The 23836-nt window shown below is 35.9% G+C and overlaps 2 protein-coding genes across 2 annotated transcripts; one reads left to right on the top strand and one right to left on the bottom strand.

Annotated features, from left to right (window-relative positions):
* The first annotated feature begins 41 nt into the window (after window positions 1-41).
* On the top strand, window positions 42-2167 carry LOC135133162 (DNA topoisomerase 1-like). Its single transcript, XM_064061453.1, has 2 exons — window positions 42-457; window positions 506-2167. Exons 1-2 carry the CDS (start codon window positions 375-377, stop codon window positions 2097-2099), a joined length of 1677 nt encoding a protein of 558 aa, XP_063917523.1. The 5' UTR covers window positions 42-374; the 3' UTR covers window positions 2100-2167.
* On the bottom strand, window positions 2107-22532 carry LOC135133160 (glucose dehydrogenase [FAD, quinone]-like). The gene is made up of 5 exons (XM_064061449.1): window positions 22106-22532; window positions 21835-21990; window positions 10960-12210; window positions 10122-10910; window positions 2107-2597 (listed from the first exon to the last, which is right to left on the bottom strand). The coding sequence occupies exons 3-5, from the start codon at window positions 11674-11676 to the stop codon at window positions 2247-2249; spliced, it is 1857 nt and encodes a 618-aa protein (XP_063917519.1). The 5' UTR covers window positions 11677-12210; window positions 21835-21990; window positions 22106-22532; the 3' UTR covers window positions 2107-2246.
* Window positions 22533-23836: the final 1304 nt, after the last annotated feature.

Genomic DNA, 23836 nt, shown 5'->3' with positions numbered 1-23836 from the left:
GAGCTAAAACAGAGGGTGATAATCCAGTTACCGCACTAGTGTGCTAGTGAAAATCATTACCCAACTCACGAGTGAAATCTCAACAATATTATGCAACTATCAAGGTCGTGTTGTCTATGGGTGTGATCTCCGTTTACTTTTATAATAATAACACGCAGTTGCATTTCATATTTGCGTTATCCAAAGGTCAACATTCCAGACTGACAAATTTTGCCTTTGCTATAAAATGGTGATTGAACAAAAATTTAGTGGATTATTTTGTCAAGTTCGCCAACATGTTAAGGAAAAATCTGCAAAATCAATAAACCTATCTTTCTTACCTTATCAGTATTTATATTAATACTGCGTCAGTCTCGTTCACCCACTTCTTCAATATGTGTGAAAATCAAACCTACAATCAAACCCCTAAAAATGAAGAAAACATAAACGATCAAGACAGTCCAAAACGAAGAAAAACGTAAGTAACCCTTTAGTACACACTCAAATCACCTCAATCTTCTCACAGCGGCCCCAAATGGACAATCTTCCAACACAACGGCCCTTTATTCCCCCCACCATACGAACCCCTCCCTGACCACATACCCTTCAAATACAACAAAATAACAAGAACATTGTCACCACAAGCCGAAGAAGCGGCAACTTTTTACGCCAAAATCACCAATAAAAGACTCCTTAAAGACGACACCTTCATCAGTAATTTCTTCAAAGACTGGCGAAAGGTCATGACCGAAGAAGAAAAACTGACAATAACGGACTTCAGCAAGTGCGACTTTCGCTACGTGCGCAACTATTTCAAGCACAAGAGAAAAGAAGAGGCCTTTGAACACCGGAAGAAACAAATCGAAGAACAGAACGCCTTTTTTAAAGAACACTACGGATTTTGTGTCGTGGATGGGGTGTCCCAAGAGATTGAAAATTATAAAATAGATAGTGGGATTTTCGAGGGGCGTCGTTACCATCCGAACACCGGAAGGATCAAACGAAGAATACAACCTGAAGATGTTGTGGTCAATTGTAGTGAGGATGGAATCCCGGAAGCTCCTGAAGGACACTGTTGGAAGAAGGTGGTTCATGACAATACCAGCACGTGGTTGGCGAAGTGGAAAGATGACGTTCTTGGTGAAGATAAGTACGTGCAGTTGAAGGCTAGTGCGACGTTGAAGATGGAAGAAGATAAACGCAAGTACGAAACGGCGAAAGAGTTGAACTTGAAGATCGTTGAGATACGGAAAGAATATTGGGAAAATATGTTCTGTGACGATGTCTCAGTTAAACAAAGAGCAGTTGCTTTATACTTCATTGACAACTTTTTGTTTTCGACTGGCAATGACAAGAATGGAGATAAAAAAGCGGACACTGTAGGAACTTGCTCTTTGCGTGTGGAACATGTTCAATTACAAGAAAAAGGTCACATTGTTGTGTTCAATTTCTTGGCGAACTCCTCAATTCGCTACTACAATGAACTCCCAGTTGAAGAACAAGTGTTCAAAAATCTACAACTCTTCCAAGAAGACAAATCTCCGGACGACAGACTCTTCGACGTTTTGACACCACAGGACCTCAACTGCTATCTCAACAAACAGATGCCAAATCTCACAGTCAGAGTTATTCGAACCTACAGCGCCTCATACATTTTTGAAAAATTTCTTTACTTGTTCACTGATCCCAATAACTACTTAGATGAAAAAATCAGATTCCATAGATGTGCCAATGGTGTCGTTGCTCTTCTGCTGAACCATCGAACAACTGAAGAGAGCGAATTTAAAAAAGAAACGATCTTGATGGCGAAGCAAGATATTCATTATATAGTCGCACTAATGAAAAGAGGCGAAGTTTTCAATAAGGACGACTCTAGAATAAGAAGGTTATTTCAAAATTTGAAACGGCTGCTTTTCAAAGACACAGAAATTCGTTTGGAAACTTCAAGATTGGACTATTTGGACCCCCGAATTACCGTTGCTTGGTGTAAGAAGTATGGTGTCCCAATTGGACGGATTTACACTAAGTCAGAAGAAATGAAGAAGTTTAAGTGGGCTATTGAGCTGGGGGATCAAGAGTATTGTTTTAGTGGCGAAAATGTATTACCCGATCAAGAATGAGTGTGACTGACATAGAACAACATTGTATTATTTATTACATTAAACTTATATTTAAGTAAGCGTATAAACTGTGACTGTCTCTGGGTAGCTTATTATCACATCGACACACCATAGTCTGTGACGTCAGCATTATTATGTTCCTACTCGCTATTTACAACCCCACTCTTTTTTAATCATGTCTGACGCCTTTTCTCCGATCATCATGATGACCGCGTTGGTGTGCCCGGCCACAACGTTGGGCATTACGGACCCGTCCACCACTCTCAGTCCCCTGATACCATGGACCTTCAGCTCTGGGTCCACCACTGAGTCCGGGTCTGTGTTGGGGCCCATTTTGCAGGTGCCTACTTGATGACCCAAGGTGGTCGCGACTTGGCGGACCGCGCAAGACCAGTACTTGTCGCTGTTGAAGGGGGTGTTTTCACAGCCCGGAAACGGGATCGGGTTTGGGGTGGCGTTGTATTTCTTGAAGTGTTCGGATTGGCTGATGGAAATTGCCTATAAAAAAATTAGTCGCTGTTATACAATTGTAATCTCTGTTTCCCGCTTCCGTCTGTCTGTCTGCCGTCCCGAATTTTTGTTTTAGTTGTCAAATTTTGTATTGTAGATGGTAAAACGCTAACCAAAATATATTTACTTATCCCCCAATTGATGGGTGGGGCTTCTCTTTTGGTTTTCTTTTTTAATTCATACATTTAGTTTTCTTTGTGTACCACGATTACTTAAGAATTTTTCACGTGGTAATTTCTCGTAGAAAAATAAGTATTTTACAATTAAGTTCCGCCCCTCGGCTTACGACGAATACAAAAAATCATCAGAATAGAGATAGGGCGGGTGGGCGGGGCTCATATTTTGCCTTAGAAACTTAAAATATGGTTAAAATGATACATTTTTGAAAGGAAATATTTATTTTACAATTATGGGGCGGAGCCTAATTGCAAAATCGAAATTTTCTTATACAAATGTACCAAACGCATTTTAAGTTTCACTTGTGAAAAGGAGTCTACATATATTAAAACAAAAAGGCAAAATGAAAGCCCGCCCACCCGCCCTGTCTCAATTGTGATGATATTTTTTATTCGCAGTTAACCAAAGGGGTGGAGCTTAACTGCAAAATGCTTATTTCTTTACAAAAAATTAAAAACATGTTTTTGAGTATCGTGTTCTTCAAAGAATATTATGAATATTAAGAACAAAAATTAACCCCGCCCACCCACCCCTTCTCAATTGTGATGAATTTTTTATTCTTAGAAACTTAAAACACGTTCAAAATGGCAAATTTTTGTAAGAAAAATGGATTTTGCGATTAGGCTCAGCCCCTAGGTTTGACAACGAATGAAAAATTCATCACATTTGCGACAGGGCGGGTGGGCGGGGCTTTTGTTTTGCTTTTTCTTCGTAATGTGCCTAGTTTTCTTTTCACAATAAGAAACTTAAAACCTGTCTTGTAGACAAATGTGGATCTGGCAATTAAGCTCCGCCCCTCGATCTGACAACGAATGAAAAATTTATCACAATTGAGAACTGAGATCAGGGCGGGTATGGGTGGGGCGTAATCTTTGGCTTTATGTTTTTCTTACTGTACATAGTATTCTTTGGAGAACACGGTAATCAAAAACATGTTTTTAATTTTTCCTGGAGAAATGAGGATTTTGCAGTTAAGCTCCGCCCTCTTGACTCACGATGAATAAAAAAAATCATCAGAATTGAGATAGGGCGGGTGGGCGGGGCTTATATTATGCCTTTTTTCTTAATATGCATAGCCATCTTTTCACAACAAGAAACTTAAAACACGGTTAAAATGGTACATTTTTGCAAGGAAATATTTATTTTACAATTATGGGGCTAAGCTTAATTGCAAAATCGATATTTTCTTATATAAATTAACCATTTTAAACATATTTTAAGATTCATGTTGTGAAAAGAAGTCTACACATATTAAGAAAACAAGGCAAAATGTAGCCCCGCCCACCCGCCCTATCTCAATTGTGATGATTTTTTTTATTCGCCGTGAACCAAGAGGGCGGAGCTTAACTGCAAAGTATTTTTTCTTTACAAGAAATTAAAAACATGTTTTTGAGTATGTTGTTCAAAGAATACAATGTATATTAAGAAATAAAGACAAAATATTAACCGCGCCCACCCACCCTGTCTCAATTGTAATGAATTTTTTATACTTAGAAACTTACAACACGTTTGAAATGGTAATTTTTGTAAGAAAAAATGGCTTTTGCGATTAGGCTCAGCCCCTAGGTTTGACGACGAATGAAAAATTAATCACATCTGAGACAGGGCAGGTGGGCGGGACTTTAATTTTGCCTTTTCTTCGTAATCTACCTAGTTTTCTTTGAAACTTAAAACATGTTTGAAATGATAAATTCTTGTAGACAAATATGAATCTTGCAATTAAGCCCCGCCCCTCGATCTGACAACGAATGAAAAATTTATCACAATTGAGAATTGAGATTGAGGCGGGTATGGGTGGGGCCTAATCTTTGGCTGTATTTTTTCTTAATATACATAGTATTCTTTGAATAACACGATACTCAAAAACATGTTGTTAAATTCTCGTAGAAAAATCAGGATTTTGCAGTTAAGCTCCATCCCATTAGCTCACGACGAATAAAAAAATCATCAGAATTGGGATAGGGCGGGTGGGCGGGGCTTATATTTTGCCTTTTTTCTTAATATATATAGCCATCTTTTCACAACGAGAAACTTAAAACATGGTTAAAATGGTACATTTTTGTAAGGAAATATTTATTTTACAATTATGGGGCGGAGCCATTTTAAACATATTTTAAGTTTCATGTTATGAAAAGAAGTCTACATATATTAAGAAAACAAGACAAAATGTAGCCCCGCCCACCCACCCTGTCTCAATTGTAATGATTTTTTTTATTCGCCATGAACCAAGGGGGCGTAGCTTAACTGCAAAATACTTTTTCTTTACAAGAAATTAAAGACATGCGTTTGAGTATCGTGTTGTTCAAAGAATATTATGATATTAAGAAAAAAACGCAAAATATAAACCCCGCCCACCCATCCCATCTCAATTGTAATGATTTTTTTTATTCTTAGTAACTTGAAACACTTTGAAAATGGTAAATTTTTGTAAGAAAGTATGGATTTTGCAGTTAGGCTCCGCCCCTTAATCTGCCAACGAATGAAAACTTCATTACTATTTAGATCAGGGCAGGTATGGGTGGGGCTTAATCTCTGGCTTAATTTTTGCTTAATTTAATATACACAGTATTCTTTGAATATCACAATACTCAAAAACATGTCTTACTTGGTAATTTCTTGTACAGAAATAATAAGGATTTTGCAGTTGAATTCCGCTCCTTTAGCTCTCGACGATTAAGAAAATTAATACAATTGACATAGGGCGGGTGGGCGGGGCTTAAATTTTACCTTTGTTTTCTTAATATACGTAGTTGTCTTTTCACAACAAAAAATAAGGACTTTGCAGTTAAGCTCCACCCCCTTGGCTTACGACGAATAAAAAAAATCATCAGAATTGAGACAGGGCGGGTGGGCGGGGCCTATATTATGTCTTTTTTTTCGTAATATAGATAGCCATCTTTTCACAACAAGAAACTTAAAATATGGTTAAAATGGTACATTTTTGCAAGGAAGTATTTATTTTACAATTATGGGGTGGGGCCATTTTAAACATATTTTAAGTTTCATGTTATGAAAAGAAGTCTACATATATGAAGAAAACAAGACAAAATGTAGCCCCGCCAACCCGCCCTGTCTCAATTGTAATGATTTATTTTATTCGCCGTGAACCAAGGGGGCGTAGCTTAACTGCAAAATACTTTTTCTTTGCAGAAATTAATGACATGCTTTTGAGTATCGAGTTATTCAAAGAATACTGTGATATTAAGAAAAAAACGCAAAATATAAACCCCGCCCACCCATCCCATCTCAATTGTCATGTTTTTTTTTATTCTTAGTAACTTGAAACACTTTGAAAATGGTAAATTTTTGTAAGAAAATATGGATTTTGCAGTTAGGCTCCGCCCCTTGATCTGCCAACGAATGAAAACTTCATTACTATTTAGATTAGGGCAAGTATGGGTGGGGCTTAATCTCTGGCTTTAATTTTTGCTTAATTTAATATCCATAGTATTCTTTGAATATCACAATACTCAAAAACATATCTTACTTGGTAATTTCTTGTACAGGAATAATAAGGATTTTGCAGTTGAATTGCGCTCCTTTGGCTCTTGACGATTAAGAAAATTAATACAATTGACATAGGGCGGGTGGACGGCGCTTAAATTTTACCTTTGTTTTCTTAATATACGTAGTCGCCTTTTCACAACAAAAAAATAAGGACTTTGCAGTTAAGCTCCACCCCCTTGGCTTACGACGAATAAAAAAAGTCAACACAATTGAGATGGGGCGGGTGGGCGGGGTTACGTTTTGCCTTGTTTTCTTAATATGTGTAGACTTATTTAGACAAGAAGAAACTTAAAACATGTCGAAAATGGTAAATTTTTGTAGTAATCAGCATCAAAGTTACTATCAATGGCAACTTGGCAACGCAGTCTATAAATGACAACTGCAACAGGAACTTCAACGTCAACAACAAGTTATACAGTGGGGGTCAAAAAAATTTTGCAATTTAACTTTGAGACTTCAAAAATTTTTCCGAATAAATTCTATTTCAACTCTGCAAAATATAATGACTCTACAATAAGACGTTGGTGAGCGGAGAAAGATAAGCGGCGTCGTGGTCTAGTGGTCAAGGCACCCGCCCGGCAATTGGGAGACGTTGGGTTCGATTCCCACCAGGGCAGCAATATTTTTCTTCGCTTACCTTCATTGGTGACCACGGACAGGCATAGTTTTTAGAGTTACTTATATAATGGTTTTTCGAGAATCGTCCTTTGAAAAGTACAAATCTATGCAAAGTACGACCAATTTTCGACCAATTTTCAACGAAATTTTCGAAATTTCACTAAAATCATTTTCTTGTAGATTTAGGGCTGTAGAAGTCATTCCCGCTTTCATTTCTTCGATAACTCCAATGGTTTTTCCACAATCGCCCTTTGAAATGTACAAATCTATGCAAAATACAACCAATTTTCGACCAATTTTCAACCAAATTTTCGAAATTTCACTAAATACATTTTCTTATTGATTTAGGGCCGTAGAAGTCACTCCCGCTTTCATTTATTCGATAAATACAATGGTTTTTCCAGAATCGTCCTTTGAAAAGTACAAATTTATGCAAAATACGATCAATTTTCGACCAATTTTTAACGAAATTTTCGAAATTTCACTAAATACATTTTCTTGTAGATTTAGGGCCGTAGAAGTCACTCCCGCTTTCATTTCTTCGATAACTCCAATCGTTTTTCCAGAATCGTTCTTTGAAAAGTACAAATCTATGCAAAATACGACCAATTTTCGACCAATTTTCAACGAAATTTTCGAAATTTCACTAAATACATTTTCTTGTAGATTTAGGGCCGTAGAAGTCACTCCCGCTTTCATTTCTTCGATAACTCCAATCGTTTTTCCAGAATCGTTCTTTGAAAAGTACAAATCTATGCAAAATACGACCAATTTTCGACCAATTTTCAACGAAATTTTCGAAATTTCACTAAATACATTTTCTTGTAGATTTAGGGCCGTAGAAGTCACTCCCGCTTTCATTTATTCGATAACTACCATGGTTTTTCCAGAATCGTCTTTTGAAAAGTACAAATCTATGCAAAATACGACCAATTTTCGACTAATTTTCAACGAAATTTTCGAAATTTCACTAAATACATTTTGTTGTAGGTTTAGGGCCGTAGAAGTCACTCCCGTTTTCATTTATTCCATAACTCCAATGTTTTTTCCAGAATCGTCCTTTGAAAAATACAAATCTATGCAAAATACACCAATTTTCGACCAATTTTCAACGAAATTTTCGAAATTTCACTAAATACATTTTCTTGTAGATTTAGGGCCGTAGAAGTCACTCCCGCTTTCATTTATTCGATAAGTACGATGGTTTTTCCAGAATCGTCCTTTGAAAAGTACAAATCTATGCAAAATACGACCAATTTTTGACCAATTTTCAACGAAATTTTCGAAATTTCACTAAATACATTTTCTTGTAGATTTAGGGCCGTGGAAGTCACTCCCGTTTGCATTTATTCGATAACTACAATGGTTTTTCCAGAATCGTCCTTTGAAAAGTACAAATCTATGCAAAATACGACCAATATTCGACCAATTTTCAACGAAATTTTCGAAATTTTACTAAATACATTCTCTTATAGATTTAGGGCCGTAGAAGTCACTCTCGCTTTCATTCCTTCGATAACTCCAATGGTTTTTCCAGAATCGTCCTTTGAAAAGTACAAATCAATGCAAAATACGACCAATTTTTGACCAATTTTCAACGAAATTTTCGAAATTTCACTAAATACATTTTCTTGTAGATTTAGGGCCGTAGAAGTCACTCCCGCTTTCATTTATTCGATAACTCCAATGGTTTTTCCAGAATCGTCCTTTGAAACGTACAAATCTATGCAAAATACGATCAATTTTCCATCAATTTTCAACGAAATTTTCGAAATTTCACTAAATACATTTTCTTGTAGATTTAGGGCCGTAGAAGTCACTCCCTCTTTCATTTATTCGTTCACTGCAGTGGTTTTTTTCAGAATCGTCCTTTAAAAAGTACAAATCTATGCAAAGTACGACCAATTTTCAACGAAATTTTCGAAATTTCACTAAATACATTTTCTTGTAGATTTAGGACCGTAGAAGTCACTCCCGCTTTCATTTCTTCGATAACTCCAATCGTTTTTCCAGAATCGTTCTTTGAAAAGTACAAATCTATGCAAAATACGACCAATTTTCGACCAATTTTCAACGAAATTTTCGAAATTTCACCAAATACATTTTCTTGTAGATTTAGGTCCGTAGAAGTCACTCCCGCTTTCATTTATTCGATAACTACAATGGTTTTTCCAGAATCGTCCTTTGAAAAGTACAAATCTATGCAAAATACGACCACGTTCAGAACGACAAATTAATAATAAAATGAAGGAGTAATGCAATAATTGTATTGATTAAATTAAGAACCACTCACTCCATTCACCAAAATCAAATGATTTTTGAAAAAGTGGACACGGATTCATACACCACAAGTGCAGTGGTACCTTATTTTAAGTGGACAGTGAGTGGGTGGGAAAACATTGCTTCCCTTAGACGTTTCAAAAATTCCCAAAACGTCAAAATCCGGGTAATTTTTAATAATTGACGCAAAATAAAATTTGACTACGTGTTGGGAATAAGATAAAACTTGCTTAACATTCCTGAGACGACGCGAGAGTGTTTTCCGATGAAGAATAGGACATGTGTCGGGAATTACGTAGCTTTTATATTTATACACTATCTTTTAAGTTTGCAGATTTTTTGAACTTTCGACCTAATTTTCCAGTTTACAATACATTTACCATCCATGCCACGGTCGAAGCAATTATTAGACTATTTTTAAATGCACATAAATAAATAAACTTCCGAATCGTGATTATATTATATTAGTGAAGGTTCAAAAAATACCTGCGTACTTAATTGCCTAATTTCTCTTCAGCGCGATTATATCCGGCCTTTTAGCGCCTAGAAACACACTAGATAATGGATAGTACCCATTTAGATAAAAAAATTCACACATGATTATTAACCATTACATAACCACAATCTTGTGTATTATGAGGTCAATAACAACCGACTCACACATGACCGTCTGTTTACCTTCACCTTACTTTCGTGTAAATATTTAGTGACCAGAGTGACGATCGGCAGAAAAGCGAGACCTTTTACCCGCTTTTGTAACACAATTTTTTCCAAACCGGTTAATTTACTCAATAGTTACAAGATTTTTCAGCAAACTACGAAGTGAAAGTTTTACATAACTTAAAAATATTCTGGTTAACGTAAATTTATTCTTGCAGGAGATTGACCAATTCATATTTCTTTACGGTAGTTATGGTACCCAAATCTTACCATTTTGATCCCCTCAACCATAACCTTCACATCTTCCTCCTTTTCAAAGTAGTTGGGTACTAGGACCGGCCAATGAAACGGGTTTCCATCTTTGAGTACCACCCTGCCGCGACTTTTCGGCCTCATCAGTACCACCGCGATACTAAACGCTGGTACTTGCATAAAGGGCCGGTACACCCGATCGAACAAACCCTGCGGAATCCCTAACAGACTCCTCAGACTCCCAAAGACATCCCCATTCAGCGCCCCCGCTCCTAGAACCAGCTCCACGTCTGGATAATCCTCGACCTTCGACAGCTTCGTCTGCACAAACCCCAAAGCTTCGGCACCCCCGGGAATCGTATAAGGTCCTCGACCGTTTAACAAGTAGTTGAAGATGTCCACCGGGTTCTGGACACTGCGGTCGGACACCGTCACCGACTCATTTAGTAAGAAGGCCAGCGTAGACATAGCCATGTGATCCTGGAGGTTGTACCCCACTTTCAAATTCTGGATAACGGGAATTCGCACCTTTGTTAGAACATCTTCGGGACCTACCCCCGAAAGCATAAGCAAGTGGGGGCTGTTGATAGCCCCCGCCGCCAAAACCACCTCCTTGGTAGCCCTCACCACGTGTTTGCGGCGATTCTTATAGAATTCCACCCCCACGGCTTGTTTAGTGTTAGGGTCGATCAAAATTTTTGTCACCCGGGACCGGATGGAGACGTGGAGATTGGGTCTGGAGGTGATGGGTTTAAGAAAGGCTTTGGAGGCGCTGCAGCGGGTTCCGTCGCGCATGGTAGCCAGCACCTGCAATGGTACTTGAGTAAAATCAAGGGTTAATGGGTTAAGTGAGCACCTTCGAAAAACCCAACGCCGTTCGTCCACTAGGGTCTACGTTCTTGTAACCTAAATCCTCCCCTGCCTTGATAAATTGTTTAACTAGGGGCGACTCGTACCCTGGGTGTTCCACATTCAAGTAGCCGTTCTTTCCATGGTACCTTTCGTCGATTTCGTTACATTTGGTACAATTTTCCGACTTTATAAAGTATGGTAGTACGTCGTCGTAGCTCCAGTTAGGGTTCCCGAGCTTCTCCCACTCATCAAAATCTTTTTTGGTCCCTCTGGTGTACAAAAGAAAGTTGATGATGGAGGTACCACCAAGCCCTTTGCCTCTAGGCATGTTGCACCGTCCCTCCACCAACCCCAAGCACGCCGTTTTCATCCTGACACTCTTGTACCCCCAGTTGTACCCCGTAATCGACTGAAGCGACGCAATGAGAGGCACATCCGTCAGAAAAATCTCGTCGTTTCCGGCTTCTAGTAACAAAACCGACCATCGAGGGTTTTCGGTGAGACGATTCGCCACCACGCTGCCTCCAGAACCAGCCCCGACCACCACAAAGTCGTACTCTGGTTGCAGTGCGGGATCTGGGATAGTACCGTCGCGGAAGATCGACCGCAAGTTCGTCACTTGGGCACTAGCACTGGTGAGTACCGCAAGCCACAATAACGTCCGAAGACACATTTTGAGCGCGGTACTACTAAGTACTGGGTAACCTTGACTGTGTTGCATAAGTGTTAACTTGCCGAATCGCCGAATGAGACTAAATGGTTATGCAGACAATATGGAGAAATGGTTAAAATGGGGCGGTTGGAGTCAAGGACGACTCCTTAAGTGGTACTATTGCACATCTTGGATTAATTAGTGATGTAAATAGAGAGGGAATGTGTACGTGAATAGTTGAAGCTTTCTCGGTTAAACTGGCGATTTGAATGCGTGTTGGTGGTACCACGATGATTAAAGTTGTAATAGTGCGTTTTATTTGTTTATTTACAATAAATAACTACAAGCTAGACATAAATTAACTATTGTGGCTAAACAGTAGCGTGATGAAGCTCAAGAGGAGCACTGGTGGTACTGCGAAGTCTTTTAGTCTCGATGTGCTTGAAGGAGTACCGGAATTGGTACCTATGCACTGGCCGTTTTCTTCGGTGTAATTTTCCCCGCATTTACATTGTCCATCTGAGCACACTAACCCATTCATGGTCTCCTGATCTGATCGACTGCAGTCATCAGAGATATCGCAACGAGTACCCAAAACGGTACCTACAATAAACATGAAAAATTAACGTTACAATAAACCGTGACTAACTATATAAAAAAGTTATGACGTTTTGATATTTACAATAGATAACCAACAATAAATATCGATACGCATCAAATTACGTTGCTTGCGTAATAGTTTAACGCACTTGTTGTCTGATGACGTCTTTGAAGGTGGGGCCGAGTAATTTTCGTGACTCATAAAATTTTTACACTCAAGAACTGTTACTTAATTTTTATTTTACTGGTTTAAAATGACCGCCGAGTTGACGTGATTTAGCTCAGACATACGTTCAATTATCTTGCATGTCATGCACACATACACTATACTTATCGATTGTTTTACTTCATTATAAAATATAATTAGATGATTAATTTTTGTTTACCGCTCTTTAATTAATCATCAATTTGTCATTCTCTGAGAACACGTTAATATTCATCCGAGAAAATAACAATTCATTTCCTGCGAGTTTCCTTGGCAATTAGCCTAAAAAGATTTTCTATTTTTATTAGTAGTAAGCTTATAATAAACAATTGCTGACATTAATTGTGTTATGCTCTGCTCATGTCACCAACATGACTTGTGACCTTGACGGTTTTAATTATCAATTGCTGGTTACCATTAACAGATAGCTAATCTCTAAGGAAACCTTCTCTCTTCCTTAATGAATAATTGTCGACTGATAAACCAAGATTAATAAATTTCATTTTTTAAATTTAAAGTGGGATTTATAAACTTGCTTGTTGTCGAAATAAGTCTATATGTATTAAGAAAACAAGGCAAAATGTAGCCCCGCCCACCCACCCTGTCTCAATTGTGATGATTTTTCTTATTCGTCGTGAGCCAAGAGGGCGGAGCTTAACTGCAAAATCCTTATTTCTTATGTTTTTGAGTATCGTGTTGTTCAAAGAATACTATGTATATTAAGAAAAGATTAAAGTCAAAAATTAGGCTCCACCCATACTTGCCCTAATCTAATAGTACTGAAATTTTCATTCGTTGGCAAACCTAGGGGCGGAGCCTAATTATTACAAAATCCATATTTTCTTACAAAAATTTACCATTTTAAACGTGTTTCGAGTTTCTAAGAATAAAAAAAATCATCACAATTGAGACAGGGCGGGTGGGTGGGGCTACATTTTATCTTGTTTTCTTAATATATGTAGACTTCTTTTCATAACATGAAACTTAAAATATATTTAAAATGGCTCCACCCCATAATTGTAAAATAAACATTTCCTTGCAAAAATGTACCATTTTAACCATATTTTAAGTTTCTTGTTGTGAAAAGATGGCTATGTATATTAAGAAAAAAAGGCATAATAGAAGCCCCACCCACCCGCCCTATCTCAATTCTGATTCAACCTTAACTGCAAAATCCTTACTTCTCTACGAGAATTTAAGAACATGTTTTTGAGTATCATCTTGTTCAAAGAATACTATGTATATTAAGAAAAAAATACAGAAAAAGAATTGGCTCCACCCATACGCCCCCTATCTCAAATTCTCAATTGCGATAAATTTTTCATTCGTTGTCAGATCGAGGGGCGGGGCTTAATTGCAAGATCCATATTTGTCTACAAGAATTTATCATTTCAAACATGTTTCGTATTGTGAAAAGAAAACTAGGCACATTACGAAGAAAAGGCAAAACAAAAGCCCCTCCCACCCGCCCTGTCTCAAATGTGATGAATTTTTCATTCGTTGTCAGATCTAGAGGCTGAGCCTAATCGCAAAATCCATTTTTTCTAACAAAAATTTATCATTTTAAAAATGTTTTAAGTTTCTAAGAATAAAAAATTCATCACAATTGAAACGGGGAGGGTGAGCGGGGTTAATATTTTGCATTTTTTTCTTAATATATATAGTATTTTTTGAACAACACGATACTCAAAAAACACGTTCTTAATTTCTTGTAAAAAAAAGTATTTTGCAGTTAAGCTCCGCCCCCTTGGTTCACGGCGAATAAAAAAAATCATCACAATTGAGAGAGGGCGGGTGGGCGGGGCTACATTTTGTATTGTTTTCTTAATATATGTAGACTTCTTTTCACAACATGAAACTTAAAACATGTTTAAAATGGAAAATTTGTATAAGGAAACATCGATTTTGCAATTAGGCTCCGCCCCATAATTGGAAAATCCATATTTATTTGTAAAAATGTACCATTTTAACCATGTTCTAAGTTTCTTGTTGTGAAAAGATGGCTAAGTATATTAAAAAAAAGGCAAAATATAAGCCCCACCCTATATCAATTCTGATAATTTTTTTATTCGTCGTAAGCCGAGGGGCGGGGCGCAATTGCAAAATCGATATTTTTCTATACCATTTTAAACGTGTTTTAAGTTTCTTGTTATAAAAAGATGACTGCACATATTAAAGAAAAAGGCAAAATGTAGCCCCGCCCACCCGCCCTATCTCAGTTGTGAAAAGATGGCTATGTATATTAGGAAAAACAAAGGCAAAATCTAAGCCCCGCCCACCCACTCTATCTCAATTCTGATGATTTTTTTAATCGCCATAAGCCGAGGGGTGGAGCGTAATTACAAAATCAATATTGTCTTACACAAATTTACCATTTTAAACATATTTTAAGTTTCTTGTTCTGAAAAGACGCCTACATATATTAAGAAAACAGACAAAATATAAGCCCCGCCCACCCGCCCATGTCAGTTGTGATGATTTTTTTAATCGTCGAGAGACAAAGGAGCGAAATTTAATTACAAAATCGTTATTATTTCTCTACAAAAAATTACCGTAGACATGTTTTTGAGTATCGTGTTATTTTAAAAAAACTATGTATATTAAGAAAAGATTAAAGTCAAAAATTAGGCTCCACCCATACTTGCCCTAATCTAATAGTACTGAAATTTTCATTCGTTGGCAAACCTAGAGGCGGAGCCTAATTATTGCAAAATCCATATTTTCTTATAAAAATTTACCATTTTAAACGTGTTTCGAGTTTCTAAGAATAAAAAAATCATCACAATTGAGATAGGGTGGGTGGGCGGGGTTTATATTTTGCCTTTTTGTCTTAATATACATAGTATTCTTTGAAGAACACGATACTCAAAAACATGTTTTTAATTTCTTGAAAAGAAAGAATTGTTATTTTGCAGTTAAGCTCCGCCCCTTTGGTTCACGACCAATAAAAAAAATCATCACAATTGAGACAGGGCGGGTGGGTGGGGCTACATTTTATCTTGTTTTCTTAATATATGTAGACTTCTTTTCATAACATGAAACTTAAAATATATTTAAAATGGCTCCACCCCATAATTGTAAAATAAATATTTCCTTGCAAAAATGTACCATTTTAACCATATTTTAAGTTTTTTGTTGTGAAAAGATGGCTATGTATATTAAGAAAAAAAGGCATAATAGAAGCCCCACCCACCCGCCCTATCTCAATTCTGATTCAACCTTAACTGCAAAATCCTTACTTCTCTACAAGAATTTAAGAACATGTTTTTGAGTATCGTCTTGTTAAAAGAATACTATGTATATTAAGAAAAAAATACAAAAAAAGAATAGGCTCCACCCATACGCCCCCTATCTCAAATTCTCAATTGCGATAAATTTTTCATTCGTTGTCAGATCGAAGGGCGGGGCTTAATTGCAAGATCCATATTTGTCTACAAGAATTTATCATTTCAAACATGTTTCGTATTGTGAAAAGAAAACTAGGCACATTACGAAGAAAAGGCAAAATAAAAGCCCCGCCCACCCGCCCTGTCTCAAATGTGATGAATTTTTCATTCGTTGTCAGATCTAGAGGCTGAGTCTAATCGCAAAATCCATTTTTTCTAACAAAAATTTATCATTTTAAAAACGTTTTAAGTTTCTAAGAATAAAAAATTCATCACAATTGAAACGGGGTAGGTGGGCGGGGTTAATATTTTACATTTTTTTCTTAATATATATAGTATTTTTTGAACAACACGATACTCAAAAAGACGTTCTTAATTTCTTGTAAAAAAAAGTATTTTGCAATTAAGCTCCGCCCCCTTGGTTCACGGCGAATAAAAAAAATCATCACAATTGAGACAGGGCGGGTGGGCGGGGCTACATTTTGTCTTGTTTTCCTTAATATATGTAGACTTCTTTTCACAACATGAAACTTAAAACATGTTTAAAATGGAAAATTTGTATAAGGAAACATCGATTTTGCAATTAGGCTCCGCCCCATAATTGGAAAATCCATATTTATTTGTAAAAATGTACCATTTTAACTATGTTCAAAGTTTCTTGTTGTGAAAAGATGGCTAAGTATATTAAAAAAAAAGGCAAAATATAAGCCCCGCCCTATCTCAATTCTGATCATTTTTTTATTCGTCGTAAGCCGAGGGGCGGGGCGCAATTGCAAAATCGATATTTTCCTATACCATTTTAAACGTGTTTTAAGTTTCTTGTTATAAAAAGATGACTGCACATATTAAAGAAACATGCAAAATGTAGCCCCGCCCACCCACCCTATCTCAATTCTGATGATTTTTTTTAATCGCCGTAAGCCGAGGGGCGGAGCGTAATTGCAAAATCAATATTTTCCTATACAAATTTACCATTTTAAACATATTTTAAGTTTCTTGTTCTGAAAAGACGACTATGTATATTAAGAAAACAGGCAAAATATAAGCCCCGCCCTCCCGCCCGATCTCAGTTGTGATGATTTTTTTAATCGTCGAGAGACAAAGGAGCGAAATTTAATTACAAAATCGTTATTATTTCTCTACAAAAAATTACCATAGACATGTTTTTGAGTATCGTGTTATTTTAAGAAAACTATGTATGTTAAGAAAAGATTAAAGTAAAAAATTAGGCCTAATCTAATAGTACTGAAATTTTCATTCGTTGGCAAACCTAGGGGCGGAGCCTAATTATTGCAAAATCCATATTTCCTTACAAAAATGTACCATTTTAATGTACCATTTTAAACGTGTTTCAAGTTTCTAAGAATAAAAAAATCATCACAATTGAGACAGGGTCGGTGGGCGGGGTTTATATTTTGCCTTTTTGTCTTAATATACATAGTATTCTTTGAACAACACGATACTCAAAAATATGTTTTTAATTTGTTGAAAAGAAATGCGTATTTTGCAGTTAAGCTCCACCCCTTTGGTTCACGACGAATAAAAAAAAAACATCACAATTGAGATAGGGTGGGTGGGCGGGTTTTATATTTTCCCTTTTTGTCTTAATATACATAGTATTCTTTGAAGAACACGATACTCAAAAACATGTTTTTAATTTCTTGAAAAGAAAGAAGTATTTTGCAGTTAAGCTCCGCCCCTTTGATTCACAACCAACAGAAAAAATAATTACAATTGAGACAGGGCGGGTGGGCGGGCTTAGGTTTTGCCTTTTTGTTTGAACATGTGTAGACTTCTTTTCACAAGATAAAACTTATAGGGCCGGTTGCATAAACGCAAATCAAATTTAATCTCTGATTAACTCCATAGTAACGATTGTTATTATCATAGTTACAATTGTTCTTAATCAGAGATTAAATTTGATTTGCGTTTATGCAACCGGCCCATAATATGTTTAAAATGGAAAATTTGTATAACTATACATATTAAGAAAAAAAGGCAAAATGTAAACCCCGCCCACCCGCCCTATGTCAATTGTGACGATTTTTTTATTCGTCGTGAGCCAAGGGGGCGGAGCTTAATTGCAAAATCCTTGTGTTTCTACAAGAAATAAAAAACATGTTTTTGTGTGTCGCCATTTTAAACAAGTCAAGTTTATAAATCGACGCGTTTTATACTTGAAATATTAAAAGGCGTGGCGACATCATAGACAATTTGTGCGGTTTTTCATCAGAGAATTCCAAGAAGTGACAGCTGCACATAGTGAGTCAATTTTAAGCAACTGTGGCCATTATCAGTGTACAAAGAACTGAAAATTGCATTCAGACAATTATTTCATTTCTTCTTGGTGACTATTTTGGTTTGACATTAAAGCTGATTTTTGCACAGCCGCAGGAATCCACTTCGTATAAACATTATCTAATAATTGTCAAAAACCACACGTTTGGAAGTAATTGTTTATTTCGATGTTTTTATTGTGCCGACTTTTCTTAGAAAAACTTCACTTTCTGAACCACTCGGTAAATATTGTCTAAACAAATATGACGGTTTTGGTCAATCCTGTAAGCTCTGTTTACTTTGGAAGATTCGTCAATACCGCAATTAATCCGTACGCGGCGAGTTTACTCAGTAAACATGTTATCTTTTTTAGTCACTGTAGTGAACTTGTCTGGTTTTTGTTGTTTCGGTTGACTATGAAACCGTCAATCACCACGAATGTTTATTTTTACCAAGCTGTGGAATTTAAAATTTAATCAAATATTATTTGTTTTGACAAAGTTTTACGTCTATCACTTGCACAATTATTTGTTTAAATAACTATGACGCAATATATTACAGCTTTACGAAATTTTGGCTTCATTATCTAATATATTTGTTATTGCACAATGCATATTTATCGCTGTGTGGGAGTCTGGATCTTTATTTTTCAAAGTTTTTTAAATTTTTACTTCCCGAGCGTAAGCAAAGGAAGTATTGTAATCGAGTCCGTCGGCCCACTCTCTACTTTTACGTTTTCTCGATCTTTCATGACCCCTAGAAGACGAAGAAATAGGTCTCCCATTTCCGTCTGTCTGTCCGTCTGTCCGTCCGTCTGTCCGTCTGTCCGTCTGTTGTCCCGGATTTTTATTAGACAGATAATCTCCGAAAGTACTTGACCGATTGTTGTGAAATTTTGTACTTATATTAAGAATATCATGTAGATGGTAAAACGCTAACCAAAATTTGTCTAATCATCCCCACCACTAATGCGATGACGTCACTTTAAAATTGTACATAGTAAATGGGTTTTCAATTGTATAAAATAACATAGTCCTACACATGTAGTTTACAACTCTGAATCGACTTTTCACCCGAAACGTCCAGATTTTTGGAAAAAAAAATCAAAATTATAAAACAACATTTTGAAATTTATTTTTAATCTGCTAACCAGAATGCTTCGAAATGTTGCAGATGTTTTAAGGCTATAAAGAGCATCATAAATCTTTAGTCAAAAAATATTTGCTTATCCCCTCCAAAAACTTGATGATGTCAGCTCAAAAGTTTGTGGAATAAATTATATCTAAAATGTACAAAATATGATGAGTCTGTACTTGTGATCTATCACTCCATTCATATTTTTTGGATTTGCATATACAGGGTGACTCAAAAAAATTAATGAATGCGTAAATATATTTTATTGATTTAATCAGGAACTACAAAACGGAATGCTCTGACATCTTGCAGATGTTTTAAGGTCATAAAGAGCATAATAAATGTTTAGTCAAAATATATTTGCTTATCCCCTCCAAAAACTTGATGACGTCAGCTCGAAAATTTGCCGAATAAATCATATCTAAAATGTACAAAATATGATGAGTCTGTACTTGTCATTTATCACTCCATTCATATTTTTTGGTTTGCATATACAGAGTGACTCAAAAAAATTAATGAATGCGTAAATATATTTTATTGATTTAATCAGGAACTACAAAACGGAATGCTCTGACATCTTGCAGATGTTTTAAGGTTATAAAGAGCATAATAAATGTTTAGTCAAAATATATTTGCTTATCCCCTCCAAAAACTTGATGACGTCAGCTCAAAAATTTGCCGAATAAATCATATCTAAAATGTACAAAATATGATCAGTCTGTACTTGTGATCTATCACTCCATTCATATTTTTTGGATTTGCATATACAGGGTGATTCAAGAAAATAAATTAAAGCGTAAATTTATTTTACTGATTTACTCAGGAACTACAAAACCGAATGCTCCGAAATCTTGAAGATATTTTAAAATTATCATAAGCATGGTAAATTTTTGATCAAAATGTATTTGGTCGTCCCCCCTAAAAAATTTATGACGTCACCACAAAATTTTGCTGAATAAATCCTATCTAAAATGTACAAAATATGGTGAGTCTCTTCTTGTGATTTATCATTCCATTCAAATTTTTTCGATTTGCATATACAGGGTGACTCAAAAAAATTAATGAATGCGTAAATTTATTTTATTGATTTAATCAGGAACTACAAAACCGAATGCTTTGAAATCTTGCAGATGTTTTAAGGTTATAAAGAGCATAATAAATTTTTAGTCAAAATATATTTGGTTATCTTCTACAAAAAACTGATGACGTCAGCTCAAAAGTTTGCCGAATAAATCGTATCTAAAATGTACAAAATATGATGAGTCTGTACTTGTGATTTATCATTCCATTCATATTTTTGGATTTGCATATGCAGGGTGACTCAAAAAAATTAATGAAGGCGTGATTTTATTTTATCGATTTAATTAGGAATTACAAAACCGAATGCTTTGAAATCTTGGGAATATTTTAAAGTTATTATAAGCATGGTAAACTTTTGTTCAAAATGTATTTGTTCATCCCTCCTAAAAAAATTGATGACGTCACCCTTAAATTTTGCTGAATAAATCCTATCTAAAATGCAAAAAATATGATGAGTTTGTACTTGTGATTTATCATTCCATTTATATTTTTTAGATTTTCTTAAGAGGTGGTTCAAAAAAATTAATGAAGTCAATTTATTTTATTGATTAAATTAAAGGCAACACTTATTATTAGTATTACACCTCAACCAACCCAATTTGGTAAACACAAAATTTGTTAAAGGAAAAACTCGGTTGAAACATAAGGGTAGCACGCTTATTTACATCGACTTTAACATTACAGACCTGCATTTGTTTTATGCGATCACTTGGTTCCGCCAATGTGAAATAGACATGTTTATAATCAACCAATTGTGAATTTCACCGTCAAGAATTAAAATAAAACCCAATGTTTTATATAATAAGCGGAAGTCGAAGCAATAAAACCGATGGTCGTTTTGTTTACAGTTTCTCTGTTTGACTCTCACGTATGCTGTTACGCTTGTCATCTTAAATTAAGAATGTTTATACATAAACGATTTTCAGTTGCCGTATACGTGAGTAAATTGTTTCGTTATTTTATTGATTATAAAAAATCAATATTCAAAACGACCCAATTCATTTTCCCGAAAATTTGGGAATACAATAATTTTATTCTTAGTATTACACTACATCTATCCCAACTGATATACGTGTCCTTGCAAAAATGTTGACGTCATCGCAATTTTTTTTAAATTCCCACTACAAAAATGTAATGAGAAAAAACACAATAGCCATGCAGTCGTCAAGTTTCCGACAGTGAGGGAAGTACTGTCTAAACTCTTTAGACCAATTTTTTACATTCTGTTGGTTTTATTCAGTTGGCGCAATTATATTTCCCTAGATGTAAATGTCAGATTTATTGAGGTTGACAACAATGTGATGTTTTTACAACTTTAGCGAGCAAATAGGAACGTCAGACAAGTTTTTTTTATAAAATTTCCTAGCAACGTCAAACTAGACTTTCTATATTAACCTTAAAAAGATTGTTAAGTCAATTAAATGCAATATCTTGTTTTGTCAAGTCAACACCGGCTGTCACTTAAACCACGTGATGTCACAGCTTGCTATTAATAAAAATTTTAAAACAATAATTCACTTGACAAGAAAATACGTATTGACTTACCAACGCTCCTCAAGCACTTTTTCTTGCTCTTCGCGGCAATAAATCCCTCCTTGCAGGGGCAAGCCAAGAATTCGCCCCCGCAATTGCAAAACTCGTTCACACAGGTTGCATTCACAATTTTATCGCAATCCGCGTCGGCCTTGCACGGGGCCAACCCTGAAACCAAAGCACATTTTATGCCTCGTGTATTTCAAGCACTGACTCATTCATTCATAAAGCACTCGCCCGAAGAACGAGTAATTGAGTAATTGCTGGACAGTCGAGTACTCACAAACTTGCTGTGCGCTGCTTATTATGGTTTCCGCCGACAGCACCAACACTACACACACGAGGAACTTCATTGCGGCGGATTTTCGTTCGATTTTGCAGTCTTGCAAGAAGCGACTGCCAATTTATAGTCGGTTTCCGTATCTATATCCTCAGGATGTTTGCGTAGAGTACACACTGACGAGTTGTGACGTCAAAGATGCGCTTAATGAGTAGAGCGATTCATTTTTTTTTTAGTTATTTAAGTTACTTTGGATGGTGAGGTGGGGATTGGGGGGGGGGGGTTAGTGTGGCTTTTGCGGTGGTTGTTAATTAATGACTTTAGTGTCAACTGGGTTGTAACCATCAGGAAAAAAGAACCCGAAATGTGTGGATTTCCCCCTGTATAGCTGCAGGTGATACCATGAGTCAAGATGATTGTGAATCTTATGAATGGAGAAACTCAAAATACACACCTATTTAAATTTATAATTTACCGGTGTACTAAAATTACAATCGAATCGTGTTTTTTATTTTTTGTGTATACTATTTATATTTACACAGGATACTTTATGAAAAGTTTATCGCGGTTGAGATTTTCTAAGCAGAACGCTTATCTAATCTAAGACTCGATAATCCTTCCACGTATTCTTATAAATATTTTTTACACCGGTCTAAATTCAAAACAACTTGAATCGTAAAAAAATTAGGTCACAAATATTTGACATATGGTACACCTTAAGTAAGCGCTGTGTCAATTGAACGACAATTTATTTGTAAGAACGTTTTTGTGTGGGGAGGCGACCCAGATTGTTCCGGTTATTAACAAAATTCCGGGATTCTCTGGTTTATGAACTCGTATAGGAAAAACCATGCTGTACTGTTACAGCGCAAAATATTTGTTCTGTGGGTCGAACAAATCAAAGATTGTTTTTATAGTCTGAGCTATTCTTGATTATAAATCCAGTTAAACTGGACTTTTTTAATTATAGTGGGTATTTCTAGTGTAATTAGAGTTATTTTAAAATAAACGATGCTGCATACGCGTATAGCGTCATATTAAAGTACAACGCAATTAAATTTGATGATTATGGTGCGAAAATGATCCTTAAATTAACTAGATTTTTCTAATTATAGTGAGTATTAGACTGCTCCGCCTCTTCACTGGGGGTTTCCATAATCAAAAGGATCAAAATTTTCTGGTTTGATTAGGGTGTCTGGAAAATGGCGGATTAACTCTCCGCTACGGAAAAATAGTAAAAAAAATCCTTTTCACTTTTTGGTGGAGTTATGATGATTTTACAATTTCTTCTTTTGCTACGTTTACCTTCAAACTTTTAGCTGATATTTCTCTCGCCTATAATCATGTTTAATTATCATTTCAGTTATATTTTGCAAAGCCATGGCTGTGTTGTTTTTGTAATAATTTGATAAAATTCCATTTGACAACACTGTTTATCTGATATACAGCTGTCAAAGTTTTCAAAACCCTACGTTAATTTTAGGTTTTCTTGTGTGTTTTTTTTTTTTTCGGATAAAGCTAAAGGAATCTGGTGTTTTCTTGCTGGATGAACCTGAAAAAATCTTTGAGCTTTTAGTGTATTATTTTTTACGAATTTGAAAGTCTTGAGTGCCGAATTATTTTTTTTTAATTCAGGAGACGCTGGTACCCATGGTGTATTATTTTGGAAACCCATGGAGATTGTTTTAATAAATTATTTAAAACAATTTTGGGGGACTTCAGTGTTCTTTCTAT

The sequence above is a fragment of the Zophobas morio genome, unplaced genomic scaffold (assembly GCF_036711695.1).
Source record: "Zophobas morio isolate AGI-343-1 ecotype UQ-CSIRO unplaced genomic scaffold, CSIRO_AGI_Zmor_V1 ptg000021l, whole genome shotgun sequence".
NCBI classification, from domain to species: Eukaryota; Metazoa; Arthropoda; class Insecta; order Coleoptera; family Tenebrionidae; genus Zophobas; species Zophobas morio.
The sequence above is the reverse complement of the archived record's forward strand: the minus strand, read 5'-3'. Positions and strand labels throughout refer to the sequence as shown.

What these genes read in the sequence shown, in the direction of transcription:
- LOC135133162 (XM_064061453.1), top strand. Translation starts at nt 375, where the DNA reads ATGTGTGAAAATCAAACCTACAATCAAACCCCTAAAAATGAAGAAAAC. An exon ending in AGTCCAAAACGAAGAAAAAC is followed by an intron (nt 458 to 505) that starts GTAAGTAACCCT and finishes ATCTTCTCACAG; the next exon opens with CGGCCCCAAATGGACAATCT.
- LOC135133160 (XM_064061449.1), bottom strand. Translation starts at nt 11,676, where the DNA reads ATGCAACACAGTCAAGGTTACCCAGTACTTAGTAGTACCGCGCTCAAA. An exon ending in CGGCGTTGGGTTTTTCGAAG is followed by an intron (nt 10,911 to 10,959) that starts GTGCTCACTTAA and finishes GTACCATTGCAG; the next exon opens with GTGCTGGCTACCATGCGCGA. An exon ending in TGGTTGAGGGGATCAAAATG is followed by an intron (nt 2,598 to 10,121) that starts GTAAGATTTGGG and finishes ATTTTTTTATAG; the next exon opens with GCAATTTCCATCAGCCAATC.